Raw genomic sequence first — 19,717 nt, forward strand, 5'->3', positions numbered from 1 at the left:
CTGTTTGAAATGAAGATGTAAACACGCAAAAGAGGTTTTTTTGCCGGAGGGGAGGGGGGACGAGTAATTGGAGACAACAGGGGTCAGGTCACGTGATATCATCAAGATTGACTCGTGTTGCAAAATTTCACCCAAGCACTGAAAGCGGCTGATTTATACTCTCTGCAAAACTCCCTCCAGAGAGTGTTAGTTGGTACCTGTTCTCCGTAGAAACTCTGAATGCTCTCTGAAAGAGGAGATCTGCTATACTTATTGGTTTTCACCATTTGGTTGCCCAGAGTTTGAATTTTGTTCCTTTTTCTATTTTTCACATCGTGCCCCAGCTACATTGATCTGATAAGTTTAACCAACAAGTCTCTTCGATTCTATTCAAATTTGTTGTTGATCCTGTTGCTTATTGTTCATGTGCTGCAGATTGCACTTTTGATAAGTTTATCTGTTGGTACTCTCGCAAACCCGTTATTGCTGTCGAATCTTGGTCAGCTCAAGGCAGGTTGATGAACTCCCTCCCCGTGGATACTCATTCAAGCTCAAATCCCGCAACCCAAATCCCCAAAAACTGAAACTCAAACCCCTCCCCCCCCCCTCATACGGCACTTCCTGTGCTTGCAATAGATGCGGCGATTTTTCAAGCACTAGAGATTGGACAGATAAGAGCCAAAAAAACAAAGAAAAGATACCACGTTGCGGCGAACGAACCGGTCCTGGTGAGCAAGTTGAACTACTTTGTTATTGTTCACTTCATATTATCTCTTGCCAGATTGGTTTGAAGCTCTCTCTCTCTGTGCGCACTCTGGATTTCCGATTTTGATTCGCAAGTAGTAGTAGTAGTGTTATGCGTTCGGATAAACTTACTAACGGTTTTTCACTTACAGAACAATAGATCTGATCTCACTAGAAATTACCAAGTGATTACCTGCGTGAACGATCTGCGAGTAAATGATAGCTGAGCCCCGCTTATTGCCGTGATATTTCTCTTTACTGGGATCACCGAGGGTTAAAGCTGGACCGATGAGAAACAACAATACAATACATACTATTTGAAAAATGAAAAATTAAAAGCAGGTGTCTAGTTTGGCAACTGGGTATAGGAGCCTTGGAGTCTGGATGCCATGTGGGTTTGAAAGCGATGGGGGTTTAGGAGCCGTGTGTGTCATGGGCCATGATGAATATAAAATGAGTGCTTCCGCCCCTTCTTCCCCTACCGATTGAATATCGAATTAAACATTCACGGCAAGAGAATTTCAAACGTCAAGAAGATGTTGAAGATTTGGTTGATTGCAAGTGTGCTTGCCTCGTCAGTGTATGGCGCTCCATCCAACAAGAGATCTCCAAAGACTCTCCTGCTTCCCTTTGACGTTGTTAAAAACAACACGTCTTCTTCTACCACCAATGCGTCCAAGAGAGACAAGACGGTCCCCATTTACCCTGACATGCTCGGATTGCAGTATTTGGTCACGGTGCAAGTGGGATCCAACAAACAAACGATCCAAGTTGGTATTGACACGGGAAGCTCCGACTTTTGGGTCCCCGGGGATAACGTTGAATGCAACGGAATGTACCTGTGCACTGGCGGTGGCACATTCAACCCCAAAACGTCCACGACATTCCATAATTTGAGCAAGGTGATTGACGCGGCTTATTTAGACGGCCACAATGCGATCGGATGGTACGGTAAGGACGACTACTGGTTTGAAGACGGCACCAAGCTCCCCCAGTTCCAGTTTGGGGTCATGGACAAGGACGGGAGACCGCTGGGGTTGTTGGGCCTTGGCTACAACTTCACCGAAGCAACCACCGACCACTCAACCTACCCCAACTTCCCCTTTGCGTTGAAAGATGCCGGGATCGTCGACAAGGCCGCGTACTCCTTGTACTTGAACCTGGCGCAGGCGGAGGACGGGAACCTTTTGTTTGGCGGGATCGACAAGGCCAAGTACTCGGGCGAAATGAAGGTGCTCGATGTCGTTCACTATAGGTGGCTTGGGGTCGAGTTGGGCTCAATCACCACCGCCAGGGGCAAGAATTTCACCGTCAACACCCCTGTTTATCTCGATAGCGGCACCACGTACATGACGATGACACCGGACATCTTGAAGCAAGTTTATGAGAATGAAGGGTTGGATGAGAACGGAACGGCAGATTGCGACAAGATCAACAAGGCGGGCTCGACCACGTTCAACTTTGGCGAGCTCGAGATCAAGGTGCCCAACAGCGAGTTGTACCTGGGAGAGGAGACGTGCAAGATCAACATTGACGAGAGCTCCGTTAGCAACATGTTTGGGGACATCTTTTTGAGAAGTGCTTATGTTGCGTACAACCTTGACACCAACAAGATTGGTCTCGCGCAGGTTAAGTACACCGACGACTCCAGCGTCGTTGACTTTTGGTTTTAAACACCGTGAACTTATTGATCTCCTTTAAATCTGATTTTCCTCACGTTATAGATTTTTTTGTAGTTTTCTAGAGCAAAAAAAGTTGAAAGTTTTACAAGTGTGTCTATATGTTGAAGGGTTTCCGATGGGTGGTTTGAGAGCGGTCTCTGCGTAAACTTCGGGGAACAAGTGGCTGCGAAATAAAAAAAAAAAAGAAAATCATCACTGTAGCCGCAGATTGGTTCCATATCTCCACACACTTACATGTGTATATACACGTGACTCCCAGCTCTGGCTTGACATGGCCGTGATCTCTTCAATGAGCAGATGTTGCCCAATACGGAAGTCTACGCTGAATTTGGTGGTTGATGGCGGCTTTGTGTCACTTCTTCTGGAAATGTTTAAAAAAGCGCCGAAAACGGCAACTGCCATTAAAGTTGCTACAACTCGTCCTCTTTCGGCACAAGGGAGAGTCCTTCTTCTGGCACCTCGAGTCCTAACTCCGGTGAAATTCCGCACCTGTCAGATGAGTGAATGACCTTGAAGAGCCCTGCCTGTCTGTCTGTCTACCTGCTCCCCTCATAGAGTATAATGAATGTACGAACAGAGGCAAGGCGAAATTTCTCGAAAAAAAAAGGGCTTCTCGTGATTCCTCGATGGTGTGGGCGAAGCTTTTACCCCAGACAAAAACACCCTCAGCAAGTCAAGACTTTTTTTTTCCCCCTCTAACCAAGATCATCTCATCTCACATCCAGGTCTCATGAGTGGAAATTGAATGACTTGAAGCGACGTATGCTAATTGCTTGCATCGCCGCACAAAAGTGAACCGGCAGAACCTCAAGGAACGAAGCTCACTTTCGGTGAAATCATCCACCCACACCGCCCATCTTAAAGCCTCTCTCTCTCTTTTTACTTACCTCCCCCCCCCCCACCACTGTATTTAGCCAGGTGTGCTATTTTTAAATTGCTGAGAGTGAGCAGGCTGTTGTTGCTACTGCCACGGATACTTCTTCTTCCTCCACTCAAGAACAAAAAACGTCATCCAAGCCAAAGCCAAAAACCGCAGACCTTACGCTGTGTGTTCTATAGTCATAACCATAGGGTTGCGCCTCATGCTTTTTTTACTCTTTTTTAATTGCTACGGTGGTTACTTTAATTGGATGAGAGATGTCACCCAGTCACTGTTTCGAAGCTGAGTACAATGTACATCAGAGTGCATTCTCTCGTTCTTTGTTGAACAACAACAACTACTGCTACTACTACTACTATTGGCAGTTGTAGCAGCTGTAGCAGCTATAGCTGTAGTAGTAGTAGTAAATAGGTGCTTTCTTTGTTCTCTGCGACTCCCAATACAAAAAAAAAACCCCTTCAATTTTTTTTTTTACCAAAATAGCAATTACTGCTTTGCTCTATAACATCAACTGACTGGTCATATATAACAATCAACATCCTCCTCTTCTTCTTCTTCTGCTTCTTCTTTCACTTCCGCCTCCCACTTCCCACTTCCTACTTCTTACTTCTTCTGCTACTCCAGATTTTCATCTTTTCAGAGTTGTGTTGCACCGAGTGAACCCGCGGCCAACCTAACTTTGTCAATCTTAATCTTCTTCTTCACAGCCAAAACAAAGTCAGCTCAAGGACACAACTGAAAAGGAATAAATTTTCCCATACTCAATTGCACCATGAGAGCCTTGACAATCATTCCAATCTTCTTCCTCTTGGGAACCAACTTGTTGCTTATCCTCACGGTTATCAACGGAGGAGGAACATCCTCGGTCTTGGGCAAGTTTTACTGGTCGCAAACCGACACTTCAGGCATCCCGGGAGCAACTCACGACACCACAAGATGGACTTTCTACAGAACATGCGGCGTTGAGAACGGCCGTAATGCCAACTGCGACAAGTCGGCTGCTGCATTCCCCTACTCGCCAAAGGACAACTTCGGTAGCGAAGAGGGCCTTCCTGAGTCGTTTATCAAGGACAGAGACACCTACTACTACTTGTCGCGTATCGGCTGGGCGTTTATCTTGGTTGGTTTCTTCTTTGCCGCCGTGGCCTTGCTTGCCGTGCCTTTGAACTTTTGCTTTGCCATCGCCGGCACCTTGGCCTCCATCGTCACGGCGCTCTCGTTGCTTTTTGTCATCACCGCCGCGTGCTTGATCACTGCTGCCCACGTCAAGGGCAGAAACGCGTTCAACAAGGCCGGCCACCTGTCCAAGTTGGGCGCCGCGGCTTTTGGTATCTTGTGGGCCGCCGTGGCCTGCTTGATCATCACGCTTGCCACCTCGATCGCCGCCAGCGTGGGCACATACACGGGCAACAAGAAGAGATCGGGTTTGGGCGGATTCGGCCGCCGTGGCGGTGACACGGAGCAGAATGCCTACTCCAAGGAGAGCTCCGGTGACTATGCCCAGGGCCAGTACGATGAGCCCGCCAACAGAGGCGTGGTTGCTGGTGAAGGCGAGCCTATCTCCGACGCTTCCAAATTTAGATTCTTCAGAGTCAAGAGAGCCAAGCCGGAAGAAATCTAAAAATCTTGAACTACAGCACCTAAAGCTTAATCACCCCGAGCGGTACTGTGAAGGTCTTCTTTTGAAGAAACGATGAGGAACATTTGCAGAAAAAAAAAAACACCCCCACAGAATGAAAGACTTCTCGAATCTTTATAACCAACACATCCCCTTTCTACCCCGCTCGAATCAAAAAGAAAGACTACCGCCGCATCATCAGATTCAAAAAAAAAAAAAAGAAAACAAACAAAAATTAATGCAAAGAATGCTACGTTTTACTTCAATATCTTAATTACTAAACTTATATCATTTTATTGACGTTATCGTCATCCCGTCGTCTTTAATAGTTTCTGTTGTACCATTAGTATATTCATAATCCTCGTATATACCGTTTATCTTATAATGCTCCCTGCTGTGTCCTTTTTCAAGTAGCCCAACTCTTATGAAAGGGTAAGAGCTCAACGTACATACAACGATGACTCTAGTAGATGGTGTTGATGCTGTAGTAACCAGACACCTTTTCTTTCGAGTCCGTTCCGTGGCAATCGAGAGTGACAAAAACCGCTTGATAGACGCTGACTCCCCTCGGAACACCTCAAATGCTGCAAGGATATACACGCACCCAGCATCGCGAATCAATCAACGCAACACAACGTCGTCTCAAACTCGAGGAGTCAACTAGCGATAGACTTCCCCCCTCGTAAAGAGTCCAGCTAGACCTTGGTCTTGAGGGTCCACGTTGCGCAAATAAATAAATAGATAAATAAACAAATTTTGCAGCCGAGTGTATACGGCCACAGAAAAAACACGCTGAGCCCTTTCCCTTTTCCTCTATTTCTTCTTTTAGACTCCGCTTGTAACCGCTAGCTTCAGAGCTCGATAACTTCGACGAGTGCCAACGATGCTAGTGTCAGTCTCGACTTGCGTTGTATGGCCCCCCAGAAGCCGAGATTGAAGTTGAAGGTGAAGGTGGTGTTGACGTTGACGTTGACGTTGAGGTATTATCTTTGTTATGCAGCATCTTCTTTTGTGGCACAAAAAGACAAGAGATATTTTCTTATTTGGTGTCAGCCGCACCACCCTCTTTTTGTAAACTTATCCACAAAACACAAAAAAACAAGTTGCAAAAGTTTCCTAATTCACAATGAAGTAAGTACATTGGACAGCAAGACACCGTCTTAGAATCTCTCTAAGCAGCTTCATTCTACCCCCCCCCCTTCCCAGTCTCAGGCTTCCCCCACACACACCCGCTCCCTTTTTCACCCCAGCGCCTCGACTAAAGCATTACTTTGCAGCATCTGGCAGTGGTATACTGGCCGCTAACCACTTGTCATAGCATCGAAAAAAATAAAAATAAAAAAAGAAAAAGGTTAATAATATTGTTCCAAAAAACTTTAATTCTGCAGCACCCTGTTGACCAACGTTTTGCAACTATCTGACGGGGAAGAGGGAGGTAGGTATACTCACATCGGTCTGGAATGGCTTCTTCCGACGCTGAAGCGGCCGTTCAGCCAGCTTCACGAACGACATCTTCCTTCATTGAATTTCCATTTCATGACGATTTGTTTCCTCAGTTGCACCAACAATTGAACAACAACAACAACAACAACCTCCAACTCCTCCAAATCAATAACAACAGCAGCAGCAGCAGCAGCAGCAAGAATGAGGCTCATCCACTTCATATACATCATCAGAAACCCGCCGAGTTGCACGCGCCATACCTCCAGCGGTACCTGCATCATCCACCGGTTTTGGCGCCCTTTGAACAAGACGATCATTTCCGCAACAGCCACTTTGAGCAGGACGTAGTCTACTGTGAGCGGCCACAACTCGTTTCTCAAGGACTGCAGCTGTGCTCTTTTTCCAACCCTCAACAACCGATATTGGCCGACATATTAACGGGCGACATCCCGGGACAATTTCAACAGTCGACCAAGTTTGTTCCAGTGGTCTCTTGTCCTTGCCAGATAGGCGAAAACTATTATTATGAAAGCAAGGACTACTACGACGAGGAAAGCATCACCGGCAGAAGCCTTATCGCCCAGCGCCCAACTGAAATACCCCATGAGAATACGAGCACATACAACGGCATAAACCTCGTTCCCGACCAGTCATTTCTCACAATCACCTCCAATTGCATCCCGGAAGACTTGGTCCAGTTGTTCCAAGAGTATGGAAGCATCAGCGAGCACAACAACAACAACAGTATACCTCCAAACGCGGGCCTCGACCGCGCTCCGAGAGACTGCATGCAATGCAACGGCTCTTACGACGTGGGCAGCGAGTATGACCTAATCCACTCTCAGGGAAGGTTTGAAAGTCGACAAGGCAGCCGCGCAGACGCTTCGGACGCTATGGCGCCTGAAACCGGAACCAATGCTGCCTTGTCTTCCTTTCCAAACTATCTCAAGTTCAATCCACACTTGGCCAACGCACCTGGACACGAGCAAATTGTCGGTGAGGAGCCCACTAGTGAAAGCCCACATGGCGACATCCACAGTCCCAGGGGCTCAATGGACTTGACCCACGATCAAGTCATTGAGTTGTTTGAAGAAACGTGCAAGGAAATCGATGAATGGAAATCCAAGAGTCAAACGACGTCGATGAAAAAGGGCAGCGACAATGAAGTCAAAATTGGTGTCACCCGCGCCGATGAGGAAAGTGAGACGCTCGACGATGAAGACGACGACGATGACGACGACGATGGTCGTAGTGGTCGTGGCAATGGTGATGGTAATGGTATTGGTGATAATGATAATGATAATGACAATTATGAACAAGATCCTAATTATGAAAACAATTTCTATGCAAAAGGTGCTGCGGATTATGACGATGACGGCGACGACGATGATGGAGAAGGAGGAGAAACTGGCGGTGCAAGGGCTTTGAGAAGCAGCAACAGGCTAAAGTTGAAGACAGATTTTGACCCCTTGATTTCCAGCAACTCGCCCTTGGTCCATCCCGAGCTAGATGCAGCCTACTTGATGAACATCGTCGATGAGTGGAAAAAGATGGAGTTGAACCAGCACCAGGGCGAGCGGTCCCTCGAAGACGAAAACATAAAGGATCCAAACCTCACCTCCATGTTAACAGCGTCGGCGTTGATGAGCTCTGCCAAGAGATCTTCGTCTGTCAGTTCATTGAAATCCGATACGCAACTGCATTTGTCGTTTAACCAAACCCCTTCAAACTTAATCTCCACGTTGAGCTCGCCTTTGGAAAAGTCAAACAACTCGTCGGGCCTTTCGACGCCAGCTAGGAAACGGAAGACGGATGCGCCTTCGAAGCACTCGGCGGTGCAGCGCAAAAAAGCCAAGAGCGAGTCCACTTCTTTCAACAACAACTTCAACAAGATCTTTTTCGAAACGACAAACGTCGAGCTCGCGCTGCTTGACATTGAGTCCACCCCGGACTGGGACTATTCGGCCACCCTCCCTATAACATCGACGAATGTGCCCGACGCTCGAAACTGCTCGCAGTTGCTGAAGAAATTGATTCGTCCGTTATTTAATTCCGAGACATGCCAGGTGAGAAGAACCATGTACTTGCGTGACAACTTGGCCGAGGTTTTCGTCAAACATTTCGAAAAGACCTACGACTTGTCGCCAAACTCCAACTTCAAAAAAACTGCGTATGAGTCGCAGTATATATTGACAAAATTGGATAGACTTGGCAAGCCAGATAACGCAACACGTGCCGGACTTTGCCCCTACTGCGAGTCGATTGAGTTTTTTGGATTGAAAAACTCGTCTTATGGCAACCACTTGGCCTATAAGCATGGAATATTGACCAACGGCAGGGCCGTGCCCGATCCAAAGTACCACGGCTTGTACAAGTTCAAAAAGGGCGAGTACGACGAACCGGAAAAGAAGAGACGCAAGACCAATGCCCACATTTTGGAGCGCGAGGGTGTCTTGTGCACCAGTTGCTGGCAAATATTGGAAGTCAACTGCACCTCAAGGTCTTCAGTTCTAGGTCATTACCTTCGTCATTTCAGGGACTCTCACGTTGGATACAAAAAGGATAACTCAAGGTATCAGTATGAGGACATGAACCAGTTTGACTACGCGCCGGACACAGATGAAACGGACGAGAATGGAACGCCCATTTCACTGGCTAGAACGGCCGATGCCATCATTCTGGCGTTCATCAGCAAATGGAATCCTTAGCGATATCGTCGCGGTTGTTCTTTTCGTTTTTCCTTCTACTTCTTCTCTGGGACCACATCTATAATTTTCTTTCTTTTTGTTTTCTTTTTTTGCATAGCTAGATAGACAAATAACAAATTTGATAACACTTCAGTCATTTCAAACTTGATTACGATTTTTAACCTCGTTTGCACGAGCGAGCTTGCCCTTGAAGGCGGGCACCGCTGCCACAGTTCTCATGTCCAGCTATGGTTTTATTTTTCCCCCAAAGTGAACTTCAACCGCCTGATGTGTTTTGGGGGAAAAAAAAAAAAGATAGGGACCATGGAGCGTGAGGCATTCGAAACCATATCAACCATCGTAAAAGAGCGTAGAAGATCGTCCTATGAAAAGCGAGATCTCAGCAAGTACCACCCCCTTCCCTTTGATGGAATCGATTTGCTGTGCTGAACTTGCTGGTTCTTTGAGAGCCCCGGGAACGTGTCATCAACAGCCAACGGTGGCTGTAATTGCAGCGTGTGCTTGATTGGTAGGGGAGAAGAGAGGGGTCTTCTTCTGTCAGATCCAGATCCAGATCAAGTTCAAGATCAAGTTCATGTCCAAATTCGAAACCAAGATCTCGCCTCTTCTCTCTTCGCCAAAGTGGGACATGGTTGTTGTTTCTTTTCTTTGAAATGATGCTCTAGTCGCACATGACATCAAGCCTCCAGACTTCTGTCACCTATCTCATCTAGTACTTACTGTTTGTTGGCACGGCAGCAAAAATTGATGTGTAAGTGTCTCCCTATCTCCCTCCTTGTTTTTGGTTGCCACTACTGTCACTGTCAAGGGGGGTCAGATTTGAAATTTACGAGAAAAACAAAAAAACAGTAGAAGGGAAGAAGAAGCAGCAAAAGCAGCAGCAGCAGAAGTTGCAGCAGAGGCAGAGATGTCAAGTTACTTAAACCTTTCTTAATTTTAATTGAGATAAGATAAGGCTAGAGAGATCAACTGTGGAACTCTTTTCCACAGTTTCGATTAACCATAAAATTAAAGAAAACGAAAACAACGTTGGTTTCATAACGCACACGATTGGCAAGTGGGGGGACGAGGACGAGCCGGAAGGAGCTGATGGAGGGCGAGAGTGTGATAGATGTTATATCATTGGTTCTGGGATATGCTATGATTTTGCTCGGCCCGTAAATGAAAAGTAGAAAGCACATCGAGTGTTGGAAGATCAATCATCCTATATTTTCCTGCAATTGCTTGTCTGAACCACGGGCTAGTATTTTTCTTTTCTGCAAGATATGCTTTGGAAATTGGCATCTTGCTTCGGGCTTTGCTTTATCAATTTGCAACTGGAATCAATTTCCACATCTATGCAAAATTACAGAAGTTGGTGGGGGGTGGAGGAGGAAGAGGGTATATAGTGGTGGTATCGAACCATACTAAGCACCGCGGCACTAATTCCCGTGCTGGGATAAAAGTTCTTGCGCCATTCAAGTGCATCCTTGTATCAATGAAACGCCCTGGCGGTCATGGCGGGAAGGCAAGAGGTGTTGTTGTTGTAATTCTTATCTGAAAGAAAGAAAGGAAAAAAAAACTTCTCCTTTGTTAAATGAATTGCAGAATTTGATAGATGGACAAGATGTTGGTGATAAAGATAATTTCATGCGTTCAGTCTATAAATATTCTTCACTCTGGCACTGGAATGGGAGGGGGAAAAACCTGAGTGAGTTGAGTATCCATGATCAATAATGATGGGCCCAGGAACAGAAAAGAAAGACCAGAAACTCCAGGTCGACGTCATTGCCGACTCGTCTGACCTCGAGTCTCTCAACTTCCAGTTCGACAAGGAGGACATTGAAGAGTCACACGAGATCTTTCACCATGACAATAGATTAAGTTCCAGTCTTAATGCCCGTTTGATTGCCATGATATCCTTGGTCGGGGTCATTGGAACTGGGTTGTTTCTTTCTTCGGGAGGCACCTTGGCCACAGCAGGCCCCGTTGGCATGATCATTGCCTACATTTTTGTCGGTACAGTGGTTGCTGCGTCGCAGATTTGTGTAACGGAGACCTCGTGCTTGTACCCAGCCACTAGCTCCTACGTTGCCCATGCTGAGCACTTTGTTGACAAGGCGCTAGGTTTCGTCATGGGTATTTGCGACATCTACTCCACCATTATTCCAAACGAGTTGGCTGCCGTCAGTGTCATTATGACCTACTGGACCGATCTCAACCCGGCAATCTTTATCACTATTTTTGGTTTGGTCATTGTTGCTGTGAATTCGTACAATGTCAAATGGTACGGTGAGATTGAGTTTTTCTTTGGTTTGCTCAAGATTAGCTTGTGCGCCGGTTTGATTCTCCTTGGTTTGATCATCGACTTGGGCGGAGTGCCTGGCCAACACAGATTGGGCTTCCAATACTGGAAAAACCCGGGTCCTTTTGCTGAAAAGTACACCACTGGTTCTTTGGGGAAATTTTTGGGTTTCTGGAAGTCGGTCAACTCGATTGTTTACGCTTTCGGTGGAATCCAGGCAATCACCTTGCTTGCTGGAGAAACCGAGTATCCAAGAAGATCGATCCATCGTGCAGCAAAGAGGGTGTTTTACCGAGTATTTTCTCTTTACATCATCATGATCTTTATTCTTTCAATGATTGTTTCACACACGGATAAAGGGATCGCAAAGCCAAACGGGACTGCTTCTGGCTCGCCCTGGGTGAGAGCTGTCAAGTTGGCCGGGATCAAGGTCTTGCCACACATTGTCAATGCCGTTGTTCTCACTTCGGCTTTGAGTGCCGCCAATCTCCAGATTGTCAAGGCCAGTAGAACAATCTTTGTCTTGTCCTCGAAGAAGCAGTTGCCCAAGATCTTCTTGAAGGTGAACAAGCATGGCTTGCCATACGTTGCGGTGGGCTTTGCCTGCTGCTTCATCCCATTGGCTTACATGACTTCGAGCAAAGCCGCCTCAACGGTGTTTTCCTGGTTCCAAAACATCACTTCGTCCAACATCCTTTTCAACTGGATTGTCATTGCAGTGAACCATATTGCCATGAGCAGAGCTTTGAAAGCACAGGGATACTCGAGAAAGGACTTGCCCTATTCGTTTGCCATTGGCAAGTGGTGTGGCTACTACTCCTTATTCTTCTCGGTCATTTTCTTGTTGACGGGAGGTTTCCCCACTTTTATCCACGGCCAATGGGACTTTGCCACCTTCTTTAGTGCCTACTTTATCATCCCATTGGCATTGGCTTTGTTTGTCTTTGCCAAGTTGGTATTCAGAACAAGCTACATCAAGCCCAGCGAAGCCAAGTTGAGACCGTTGTTTTATGACGTTACCGCTAAACCAGAACCCCCATACAAAAAGCTCAAGGGATGGGAGTGGCTTACTTTATTGTGGGCCTAGTCCTAGAGTCGTCGTACAGTCTGGATAGTTTGTATTTGTTTTCTTCTTTTTTAGTTCTTTGGTTAATAATGACAATTTTCTGAGATTGCAAAATTGAACTTCCCCCACCACCATAGGGAGAAGTCCCTTGAACATCTGGCAGATCACCTCATTCTTTTTGACGAAACTCAAAACGGTGAGGATTGCGTATGAAATTAAGCAAATTACTGTGGTGCACCCGTGGTTTGCCCCCCCCCCTTAGCTAACTCTTCAGCAAAACTTTAATCAATGCTATAATTGTTGCTGCCATTCTTGCTTTTCTGGAACAATCTGTCCCAAAAGACGTTGTTCTTCTCGTAGGTCTCTGGTGGAATGTTTTTGAAGGCACGGCCGTGGATCTGACCAGAGGTAGAGTCCTGTTGCAACCAGTGTGGTGGTGGTGGTGGAATCCTACATAAGGCTGCAGATCGCTCTATCTCAATCGATACCCGAGGCGCAAGGAAGCAAAAGGGAGAAAGAGAGAGATTCACACATCAAGAGATCCCAAGATATCAGCCTGTCAGCCAAGCTGCTGCACCACCGTTCCCTTGAGGTCGTATTCAAACGAAACAGCAGCAGAAAAAGAAAAACTTAAAACAAAAGATGTCAGTGGAAACACTATTGAACAGCTTGCCGACTCCCAAATTCAATCGAGATAACCTCGGGCCCATCTCACTGAAAGTGATGAAGTGGAGATTTACAGACTTGGTGTTACTTGTTGTGCTCGTGGTGGCCTATTTCTTCCTTTACAACCTTACGCCTTTCCACCGTCAGTTCTATCTCGATGATCTCACCATTCAGCACCCGTTTGCCGAACGGGAAACCGTCAACAACTGGCAGTTGTTTCTCTACGCAACGTGGATCCCGCTCGTACTCATCATAGTGACGTCGCTCGTCTTGACCGCTCCAAAGTACAAGGCTTACAATACGTATGTGGCATCGTTGGGGTTATTGCTCAGCGTGCTCATCACTTCCAACGTTACTGATATCTTGAAAAACTTGATTGGGCGCCACCGGCCCGATTTCCTAGCTCGTTGCGTGCCGGATTCTTCCACCCCAAGGGACGTTTTGGTGGGCATTGAAGTCTGCACCACTACAGATATGAGCAAGCTCCAAGATGGCTTCAGAACTACTCCCTCGGGCCACTCGTCCATCAGTTTTGCAGGGTTGGTGTACTTGGCATTGTTTTTGATGGGCCAATTTGAAGCGAGCAACACCAACTTTGGAAGTTGGAGAGCGTTGGTTTTCGGCGGCTTTCCTTTGCTCGTTGCTGGTTACATCGCGTTGAGCAGAACCGAGGACTACAGACACCATTTCGTGGATGTGTTCGTGGGCGGCGTATTGGGAGCATTTATTGGCGCGTGGTCGTACTTGAGGTTGTTCCCCTGGATCGCAGACAAGCGAAGCTACAGCAACTTGATTGTGATACAGGAAGAGGACGCTCGCGAACGTGCAAATTCGAATTTCGAAACTGGTGAAACGGTTTTGGAAGATGTTTAAGTGACGTTGAGAAATAAGTATTCATTTCCCAACTTTTTCATTCTTTCTTTTTTCTTCCTTTTTTTTTTTATTCGTATATAGAGCATATTTACATCAATGTCGTTCTACCTCCAATCTCATTACTTGCTGTTCCGTTGGGCATGTTTCCATCTCTTCCGTCTACAAATTGCGAGTAGATTCGAGTGAGCTTGTTTTTCTCCGATTGGGAAATTGACGGCTTGGTTTCTTCTAGCGACTCTCTAAAATTTTGCTGGGTGATCCACACCTTTGGCTGCTCAATCTTCTTCTTTGCGCCAGGTTTATCGCCGGATCCCTCCCTCTCGTTGTTTGCAAACTGCTGAATTTGGTGCAAAAGCTTAATCCTTTCGGCGTTCCTGGTGCTTGCGTTGCCCTTGCTGCTCCCAATTTTGAAAAACTCAACTCCTTGCTCGTCAGTAGTTGATTGCTGGCTGCACTCTTCCTTCTCCAACGCGTCCAATCGCACATGCACAGCTTTCAAGTAGGCACTATAGCCCAACCCTTGCATATCGGCGCCACTAAAGCCACTGGTTTTTTTGGCGATTTCCTCTAAATCAACGTCATCTTCCAAGTCCATCTTGGCAGTGATGGTTCCCAAAATGTCTAATCTGTCTTCGTAGTTTGGCATATCGCAAATAACACTCTTATCCAATCGTCCCGGTCTCAACAAGGCACTATCGATCAAGTCGGGCCTCGAAGTGGCAGCCAAGACGTAAACTCCATCTAGTCCCTCGGCACCGTCCATCTGGGTCAACATCTGATTGACAACACGGTCAGTGACACCGGTTGAGTCGTGGCCTCTCTTTGGTGCTATCGAGTCAAACTCGTCGAAAAACAAGATGCATGGCTTGGCCGCTTGTGCCCGCTCGAAAAGTTCTCGTACGCTTTGTTCAGAGGCACCAATGTACTTGTTCAATATCTCGGGACCTTTGATCGAGATGAAATTCAAGCCGCACTGACCCGCTATGGCACTGGCCAATAGCGTCTTGCCGCATCCAGGATAGCCATAAAGCAAAATACCCGATCGCAACCGCAAGGGGCAGTTGGCAAAAATGGGAGCGTACTTGGTGGGCCATTCCAATGTTTCCAATAAAATCCTCTTTGCCTCCGTGAGACCGCCAATGTCAGACCAGCTCGTGCCTGATTTTTGCAATTTGACCCCTCGCAAACTAGACGGGGTGAAGCCGTCCAAGGCTTTTGCAACATGCTCGGATCGCACGACATTTACTTCTCCCTTTTCTTCCTCGTCGGCTTTTAGCTCGGATAGACACTGATGATAGATACGATGGGACAAGATCTTCAAATCGTTGGGCAAGTATCCCTCGGTTTCGCTCACCAAGTCCATCAAATCGACATCTAACTTGCATTGCAAGTTGGTAGTCAAGTTGCGTTCCAAGATTTTGAAACGCAACAGCTTATCGGGAGCACTAATGTGGTGGTAGTTTTCAATCAAATGGGAACCCAAGAGCAATTTGTTGACGCTTTCCTTGGAAACAGCAGAGCAAAGAAGGGAGACATTGGAGTTGTTTTGGTTGTGCAACTTTGTCAATTGCGATATGAGGTACTCGGTGGCCTGGTTCGACTTTGACGCATCCATGTTCTCCATCTCGACACTGAGAATCTTGTCGACGTTATCCAAAACTAGCAAAGACGGCTGGTTCCATGAACATTGCTGTAGCCATTTAAAGATGTGGTTTTTGGACAAGTTTTGGAAGGATTCATTCACGAGCGCATCGCACGAAACGCGTTTGACGAAAACCCCGTGCTCGTCGTGCAATTTCTTGCTGATCTGCTTGAGAAACAAGCTCTTGCCACTACCAGAGTTGCCGTAGACTAGTGTCCCCGTGTTGTTTGAGATTAAAAATGAATCAACCAACTCGTTGATTTTCTCATCAATGCCAATAGCTTCACTTCCATCTTCTTCTTCTTCTTTGCCATTGCCGCTGCCGCTGTTACCTGCGTGTCCTTCCAGTTTAAACTCCTGAACAAATGACTGTGGCCGCAACAACTCATCCCCCACCTCTATCTTTATCGGTTTCTTCACCAGAAGGTCGTACGGTTTGACCCACGCATTGTAGCTCTCGTTGCCCCTGAACTTCAAAATGCCTCCGTACGGAAGCACGCCTGGAATAGCTCCAATGCGCATAAAATTGGTGACTGCCGTGCTTGCTAGCAGCGGGTAAATGGCGTCTTTAAGGAGCTGGGTCAATTTCGACGTTTTCACCAGGTTGATTTCCTTCTTTTTGTTGGAATTGATGATGTATGGGTGTATCACGAAGCTCGCTGGGCGTTTGGACAAGTTCTTAACTGCCGGCTTTAACGAGATGATGTTCCCTGTTTGCCCATCGACGTTCAAAGCAACGGCCAACCTCTTGGACAACCCGATGTTGTCCAGCTGTCCTTTAAAGTCGACCAACTTGGCAACTATCCTCCTATTCTCTTTGACGTCCTTCTCGTCTTCCAAAGTGTTTTTCGATTCATTGGGTCCCGGGATGACTGAAACGGCAGCATAGGACTCAAATGTCTCCGGTAAGCAGTCAAAGTCAATGTACACTTTATTTTCCGTGTCATCGACATCATGAAACAATTTATGAGGTAGACTTATGCCTCTTTTCAAAATCGGTGTTACTGAAGCATAGTCTTCTCTCTTGCTCGTGCTCTTGACACTGGAAACGCTTTTCGTATCCTGCACTTCCTTCTTATTTCTAACCTTTGGAGCAATTGCAATCTCGCAATAGGGGGAGATTTTGGCAAACTTGTGCGCAGTAGTGCCAATATCAGTCACGATCAATTTTGCCGAGATCGTCGCACTTGGATATACAACCAACACTTGATCAAGTGCAACGCACCGGGTCTGATGCAAAAGTCTGTCTTCAATCAACTGGGCGTTCAACTCGACTACTTCCCAGTCGGAACTCGTCAAGGGCTCTAAGCTAACGTTGGAAGTTTCGTAGTTGCCCAACTTGAGATTAACCGTGACCGAGGACTTATCGGGTAAATGCAAAGACTGCGCAAACACGGGGTCAATTTCCACCGTCTTTATCAGCAAAGACGACATTCCCGACCATCCAGCATAGATGCTAGAGGTGGTTTTCTTGGAGTTTGAGCTCAGTGTTGGGATTAGTTCAACTATGACATCTTGCACTTGGATATTGGCTGTGAACAACAAGTTTGTTAAATTCGACGGGAGGTTGACGAGATTGGACTTTAGCGTCTTGTAGGCCACTGTCACCTTATGGTTCTCCATCTTAAATCAGTTATGGATGCGTGCAAGTTGAGTTTTGGTTGTGAAAAAGACACTGGCTTGGATAAGCTCAAACAGCGGTGTAGTGTCGGTATTTAATAAATTTTTCACACACACACACACACAGAGAGAAAGAGAAAGGTGTGGGGAAGCAGATAATACCGAGCTCTATTCTCATGCTATATAGCCAGATCTACCAACAAAATACGCTTTTCACTTGCTACTGGCAAAACCTTGTATCCAAGGGGTCACGAACAGGTTAGAAAAAGAGTTCAGGTTGAGCTTTCGTAAAATTGGCCCCAGATGTTAGGTTAGGTTTATCAGTTATAGTTGTAGCTGTAGCTTTTTGTTTTACAAGATTAATATGTCCTATTTACTCCGATTGTTGAAATCTTCAAACTTTTCAAGATCGCTTTGATCCAGTTGGCCCTTGACCATCGCCTCAAGTTTCTTCCTATTTCTTTCCTCCTTGTCCCTCTTTGCCTTTTCTACCATCTCAAAAGATCTTCTCCTAAGACTCCTGCACTGTTCCCATCCAACCAAATTGCCCAAAAAGAACCCGCCCACGGACCAATTGAGCGATTTCTTAACGTTTTTGTGGACCAAGAATGTGACAACTCCCAATACCCCCATTGCTTGGAACCCAGTGATCATGGCTTCTCGAAAACATGGCATGTTGATGTACCGCTCCACGGTAAAGTCGGACCAAGAAATCGTTCTCGCTGCATCTGCAAGCGTAGGCTTTTCCTGTGACAGTGGCAGCAGCAGCAGCAGCAGTGACGATGATGAAGGTGATGGTGGCGGCCTTCGAGGTGGTTCAACATCCTCGAATTTGGGAGGTAGGTCTTCTAGATACTGCTGCGGTTTCGGCTCCTGGTACTCTGACACCACAGAGACTTTTGACGGTGGAGCTTGTGTATTCGAACCTCCGAACCAACCCATGGCAGCAAGCTAAGTGGTCTGTAAATTGCTAGAGTTGAACTTGGGAAAATGAGTATATCACCAACGTTCCTTCCTCTTTCTCTTCACTTACTTACAATCTGAGTCCTGTGGTTCCTGAAAAAAAAAAATCTGGATGCTACCTGCCATGACTCTCTCAATACGATGGAGTCACCATCAAGCAAGAAGAAGGGTAGAAAGAGGACAGAAAGAGGACAGAAAGAGGACAGAAAGAGGACAGAAAGAGGACAGAAAGAGGACAGAAAGAACAAGAGTGTAAAATCAAAAAAGGCCTGTAATCTCGCTGTTATTGGAAAGACATAGTTTCTTCTAAAACGCCATTCTAATTGCTCGTGCTTGAAGTGTGTATGTGTCTATGTGTGTATGAAACATTTTAATGGGTATGGAGTTTCCTGTTTGCCCACGAATCATCCTGTAGCATCTAATTGAGCCCATCGCCCTTTCCCCCTTCCTCGTACCTCGGACGTCATACCCCACCTGGACCTTGTCGACAATCATTAACTATCTCTAAGTCAGAATTTGAATGCGGAGATAGCTGCCTTGCCTTGCCATCGATTCACATCCTATAATTCAGCTTCGCACACAGCCCAGCCACTCACGACACAAGGCAGGTTCCAGGTTTGTAGACGTGGTCCAGGATGGATATTTTGCTCATCATCAGCTTGTCCCGTTCAAACACAGGTGATGGGGTCCGCTATCACCTGCAATCATCCGTTGGTTTTGATATTCTCGTCCAACTCCCACGTGTGGCTCTTCTTTCCGTCAAACTCATCAAAGCATTCAACAACAGTCTTTAGATTGTCAATGACATTGCTTATGGAGACTCGAATGACTCTGTCGCTGATACCTGCAAATTTGCACACCAATGTTTTCTCATCTACTTCAAATGTGATGTTCAATTCGTTCAGCTTGAGCACTGGATCGGGTGATAGTGAGTTGCGAGCTATTATGGCTTGTTTCTGGGTTTCAAATGGCACCTTGAGGACGAGGGACGGCATGCTGGGTGAATAGTTGCCTGAGATACGGTAAGGCTTCGTAGTCGCTATTGGGGGGGGGGGGGGGGGGAGGGGAGCGCGTTGGGGATGAAGGAGGTAGGTCTGGATAGATTGCGTCTCGAAAACATTCACGTGATCGCCGCTCGCCGACCACATCTCTCACCATGCCATTACTCCTACATATTGCTTAGCTCTATATAAACCTGGTCAAAGCTGGACTGTGAGCTGCTGCTGCTGCTATTGCTGCTCTCGAGCTTTGATACAGAGTCAAAGTGGGTGAAAAAAAAAAAAGATTAGTTTCGTGAACAATCCCTGCTGAGTAATTTCCACAAGCAGTTTATAGTGAAAGCCTAGCACTGACGCTTGGTCGGACCACGCAGCTCTTTCGATACAGCAGACGATATATGAACTGGCCATTTCTTGGTTCCCTTCACCCGTCCCAATAGAGTGGTCCCAGTACTAGCTCTAGCACTAGCACTTGCACTTTTCACAGTGTTGTTCTTGGAAACCATTTGAACCGGGTCTATTTTATTATTTAAAGCAATCGCTAGCTAGTC

The 19,717-nt window shown here is 46.5% G+C and overlaps 8 protein-coding genes across 8 annotated transcripts; 5 read left to right on the forward strand and 3 right to left on the reverse strand. All coding sequences in view use genetic code 12, as the record gives it.

Moving 5' to 3' along the window:
• Positions 1-1,259: 1,259 nt before the first annotated feature.
• LODBEIA_P59000 (uncharacterized protein) lies at positions 1,260-2,396 on the forward strand (the record flags this gene model as incomplete). The annotated part of the gene is made up of 1 exon (XM_066976284.1): positions 1,260-2,396. One exon carries the CDS (start codon positions 1,260-1,262, stop codon positions 2,394-2,396), a length of 1,137 nt encoding a protein of 378 aa, XP_066832838.1.
• A 1,661-nt stretch (positions 2,397-4,057) lies between these two features.
• On the forward strand, positions 4,058-4,906 carry LODBEIA_P59010 (uncharacterized protein; the record flags this gene model as incomplete). Its single annotated transcript, XM_066976285.1, has 1 exon — positions 4,058-4,906. The coding sequence occupies one exon, from the start codon at positions 4,058-4,060 to the stop codon at positions 4,904-4,906; it is 849 nt and encodes a 282-aa protein (XP_066832839.1).
• Positions 4,907-6,363: 1,457 nt separating this feature from the next.
• On the forward strand, positions 6,364-9,054 carry LODBEIA_P59020 (uncharacterized protein; the record flags this gene model as incomplete). Its single annotated transcript, XM_066976286.1, has 1 exon — positions 6,364-9,054. The coding sequence occupies one exon, from the start codon at positions 6,364-6,366 to the stop codon at positions 9,052-9,054; it is 2,691 nt and encodes an 896-aa protein (XP_066832840.1).
• A 1,715-nt stretch (positions 9,055-10,769) lies between these two features.
• LODBEIA_P59030 (uncharacterized protein) lies at positions 10,770-12,425 on the forward strand (the record flags this gene model as incomplete). The annotated part of the gene is made up of 1 exon (XM_066976287.1): positions 10,770-12,425. The coding sequence occupies one exon, from the start codon at positions 10,770-10,772 to the stop codon at positions 12,423-12,425; it is 1,656 nt and encodes a 551-aa protein (XP_066832841.1).
• Positions 12,426-13,046: 621 nt separating this feature from the next.
• LODBEIA_P59040 (uncharacterized protein) lies at positions 13,047-13,943 on the forward strand (the record flags this gene model as incomplete). Its single annotated transcript, XM_066976288.1, has 1 exon — positions 13,047-13,943. One exon carries the CDS (start codon positions 13,047-13,049, stop codon positions 13,941-13,943), a length of 897 nt encoding a protein of 298 aa, XP_066832842.1.
• An 88-nt stretch (positions 13,944-14,031) lies between these two features.
• LODBEIA_P59050 (uncharacterized protein) lies at positions 14,032-17,208 on the reverse strand (the record flags this gene model as incomplete). The annotated part of the gene is made up of 1 exon (XM_066976289.1): positions 14,032-17,208. One exon carries the CDS (start codon positions 17,206-17,208, stop codon positions 14,032-14,034), a length of 3,177 nt encoding a protein of 1,058 aa, XP_066832843.1.
• A 366-nt stretch (positions 17,209-17,574) lies between these two features.
• On the reverse strand, positions 17,575-18,147 carry LODBEIA_P59060 (uncharacterized protein; the record flags this gene model as incomplete). The annotated part of the gene is made up of 1 exon (XM_066976290.1): positions 17,575-18,147. One exon carries the CDS (start codon positions 18,145-18,147, stop codon positions 17,575-17,577), a length of 573 nt encoding a protein of 190 aa, XP_066832844.1.
• Positions 18,148-18,872: 725 nt separating this feature from the next.
• Positions 18,873-19,163, reverse strand: LODBEIA_P59070 (uncharacterized protein; the record flags this gene model as incomplete). Its single annotated transcript, XM_066976291.1, has 1 exon — positions 18,873-19,163. The coding sequence occupies one exon, from the start codon at positions 19,161-19,163 to the stop codon at positions 18,873-18,875; it is 291 nt and encodes a 96-aa protein (XP_066832845.1).
• Between the last annotated feature and the right edge of the window lie 554 nt (positions 19,164-19,717).

Source organism: Lodderomyces beijingensis (genome assembly GCF_963989305.1).
Source record: "Lodderomyces beijingensis strain CBS 14171 genome assembly, chromosome: 8".
Classification (NCBI taxonomy): domain Eukaryota; kingdom Fungi; phylum Ascomycota; class Pichiomycetes; order Serinales; family Debaryomycetaceae; genus Lodderomyces; species Lodderomyces beijingensis.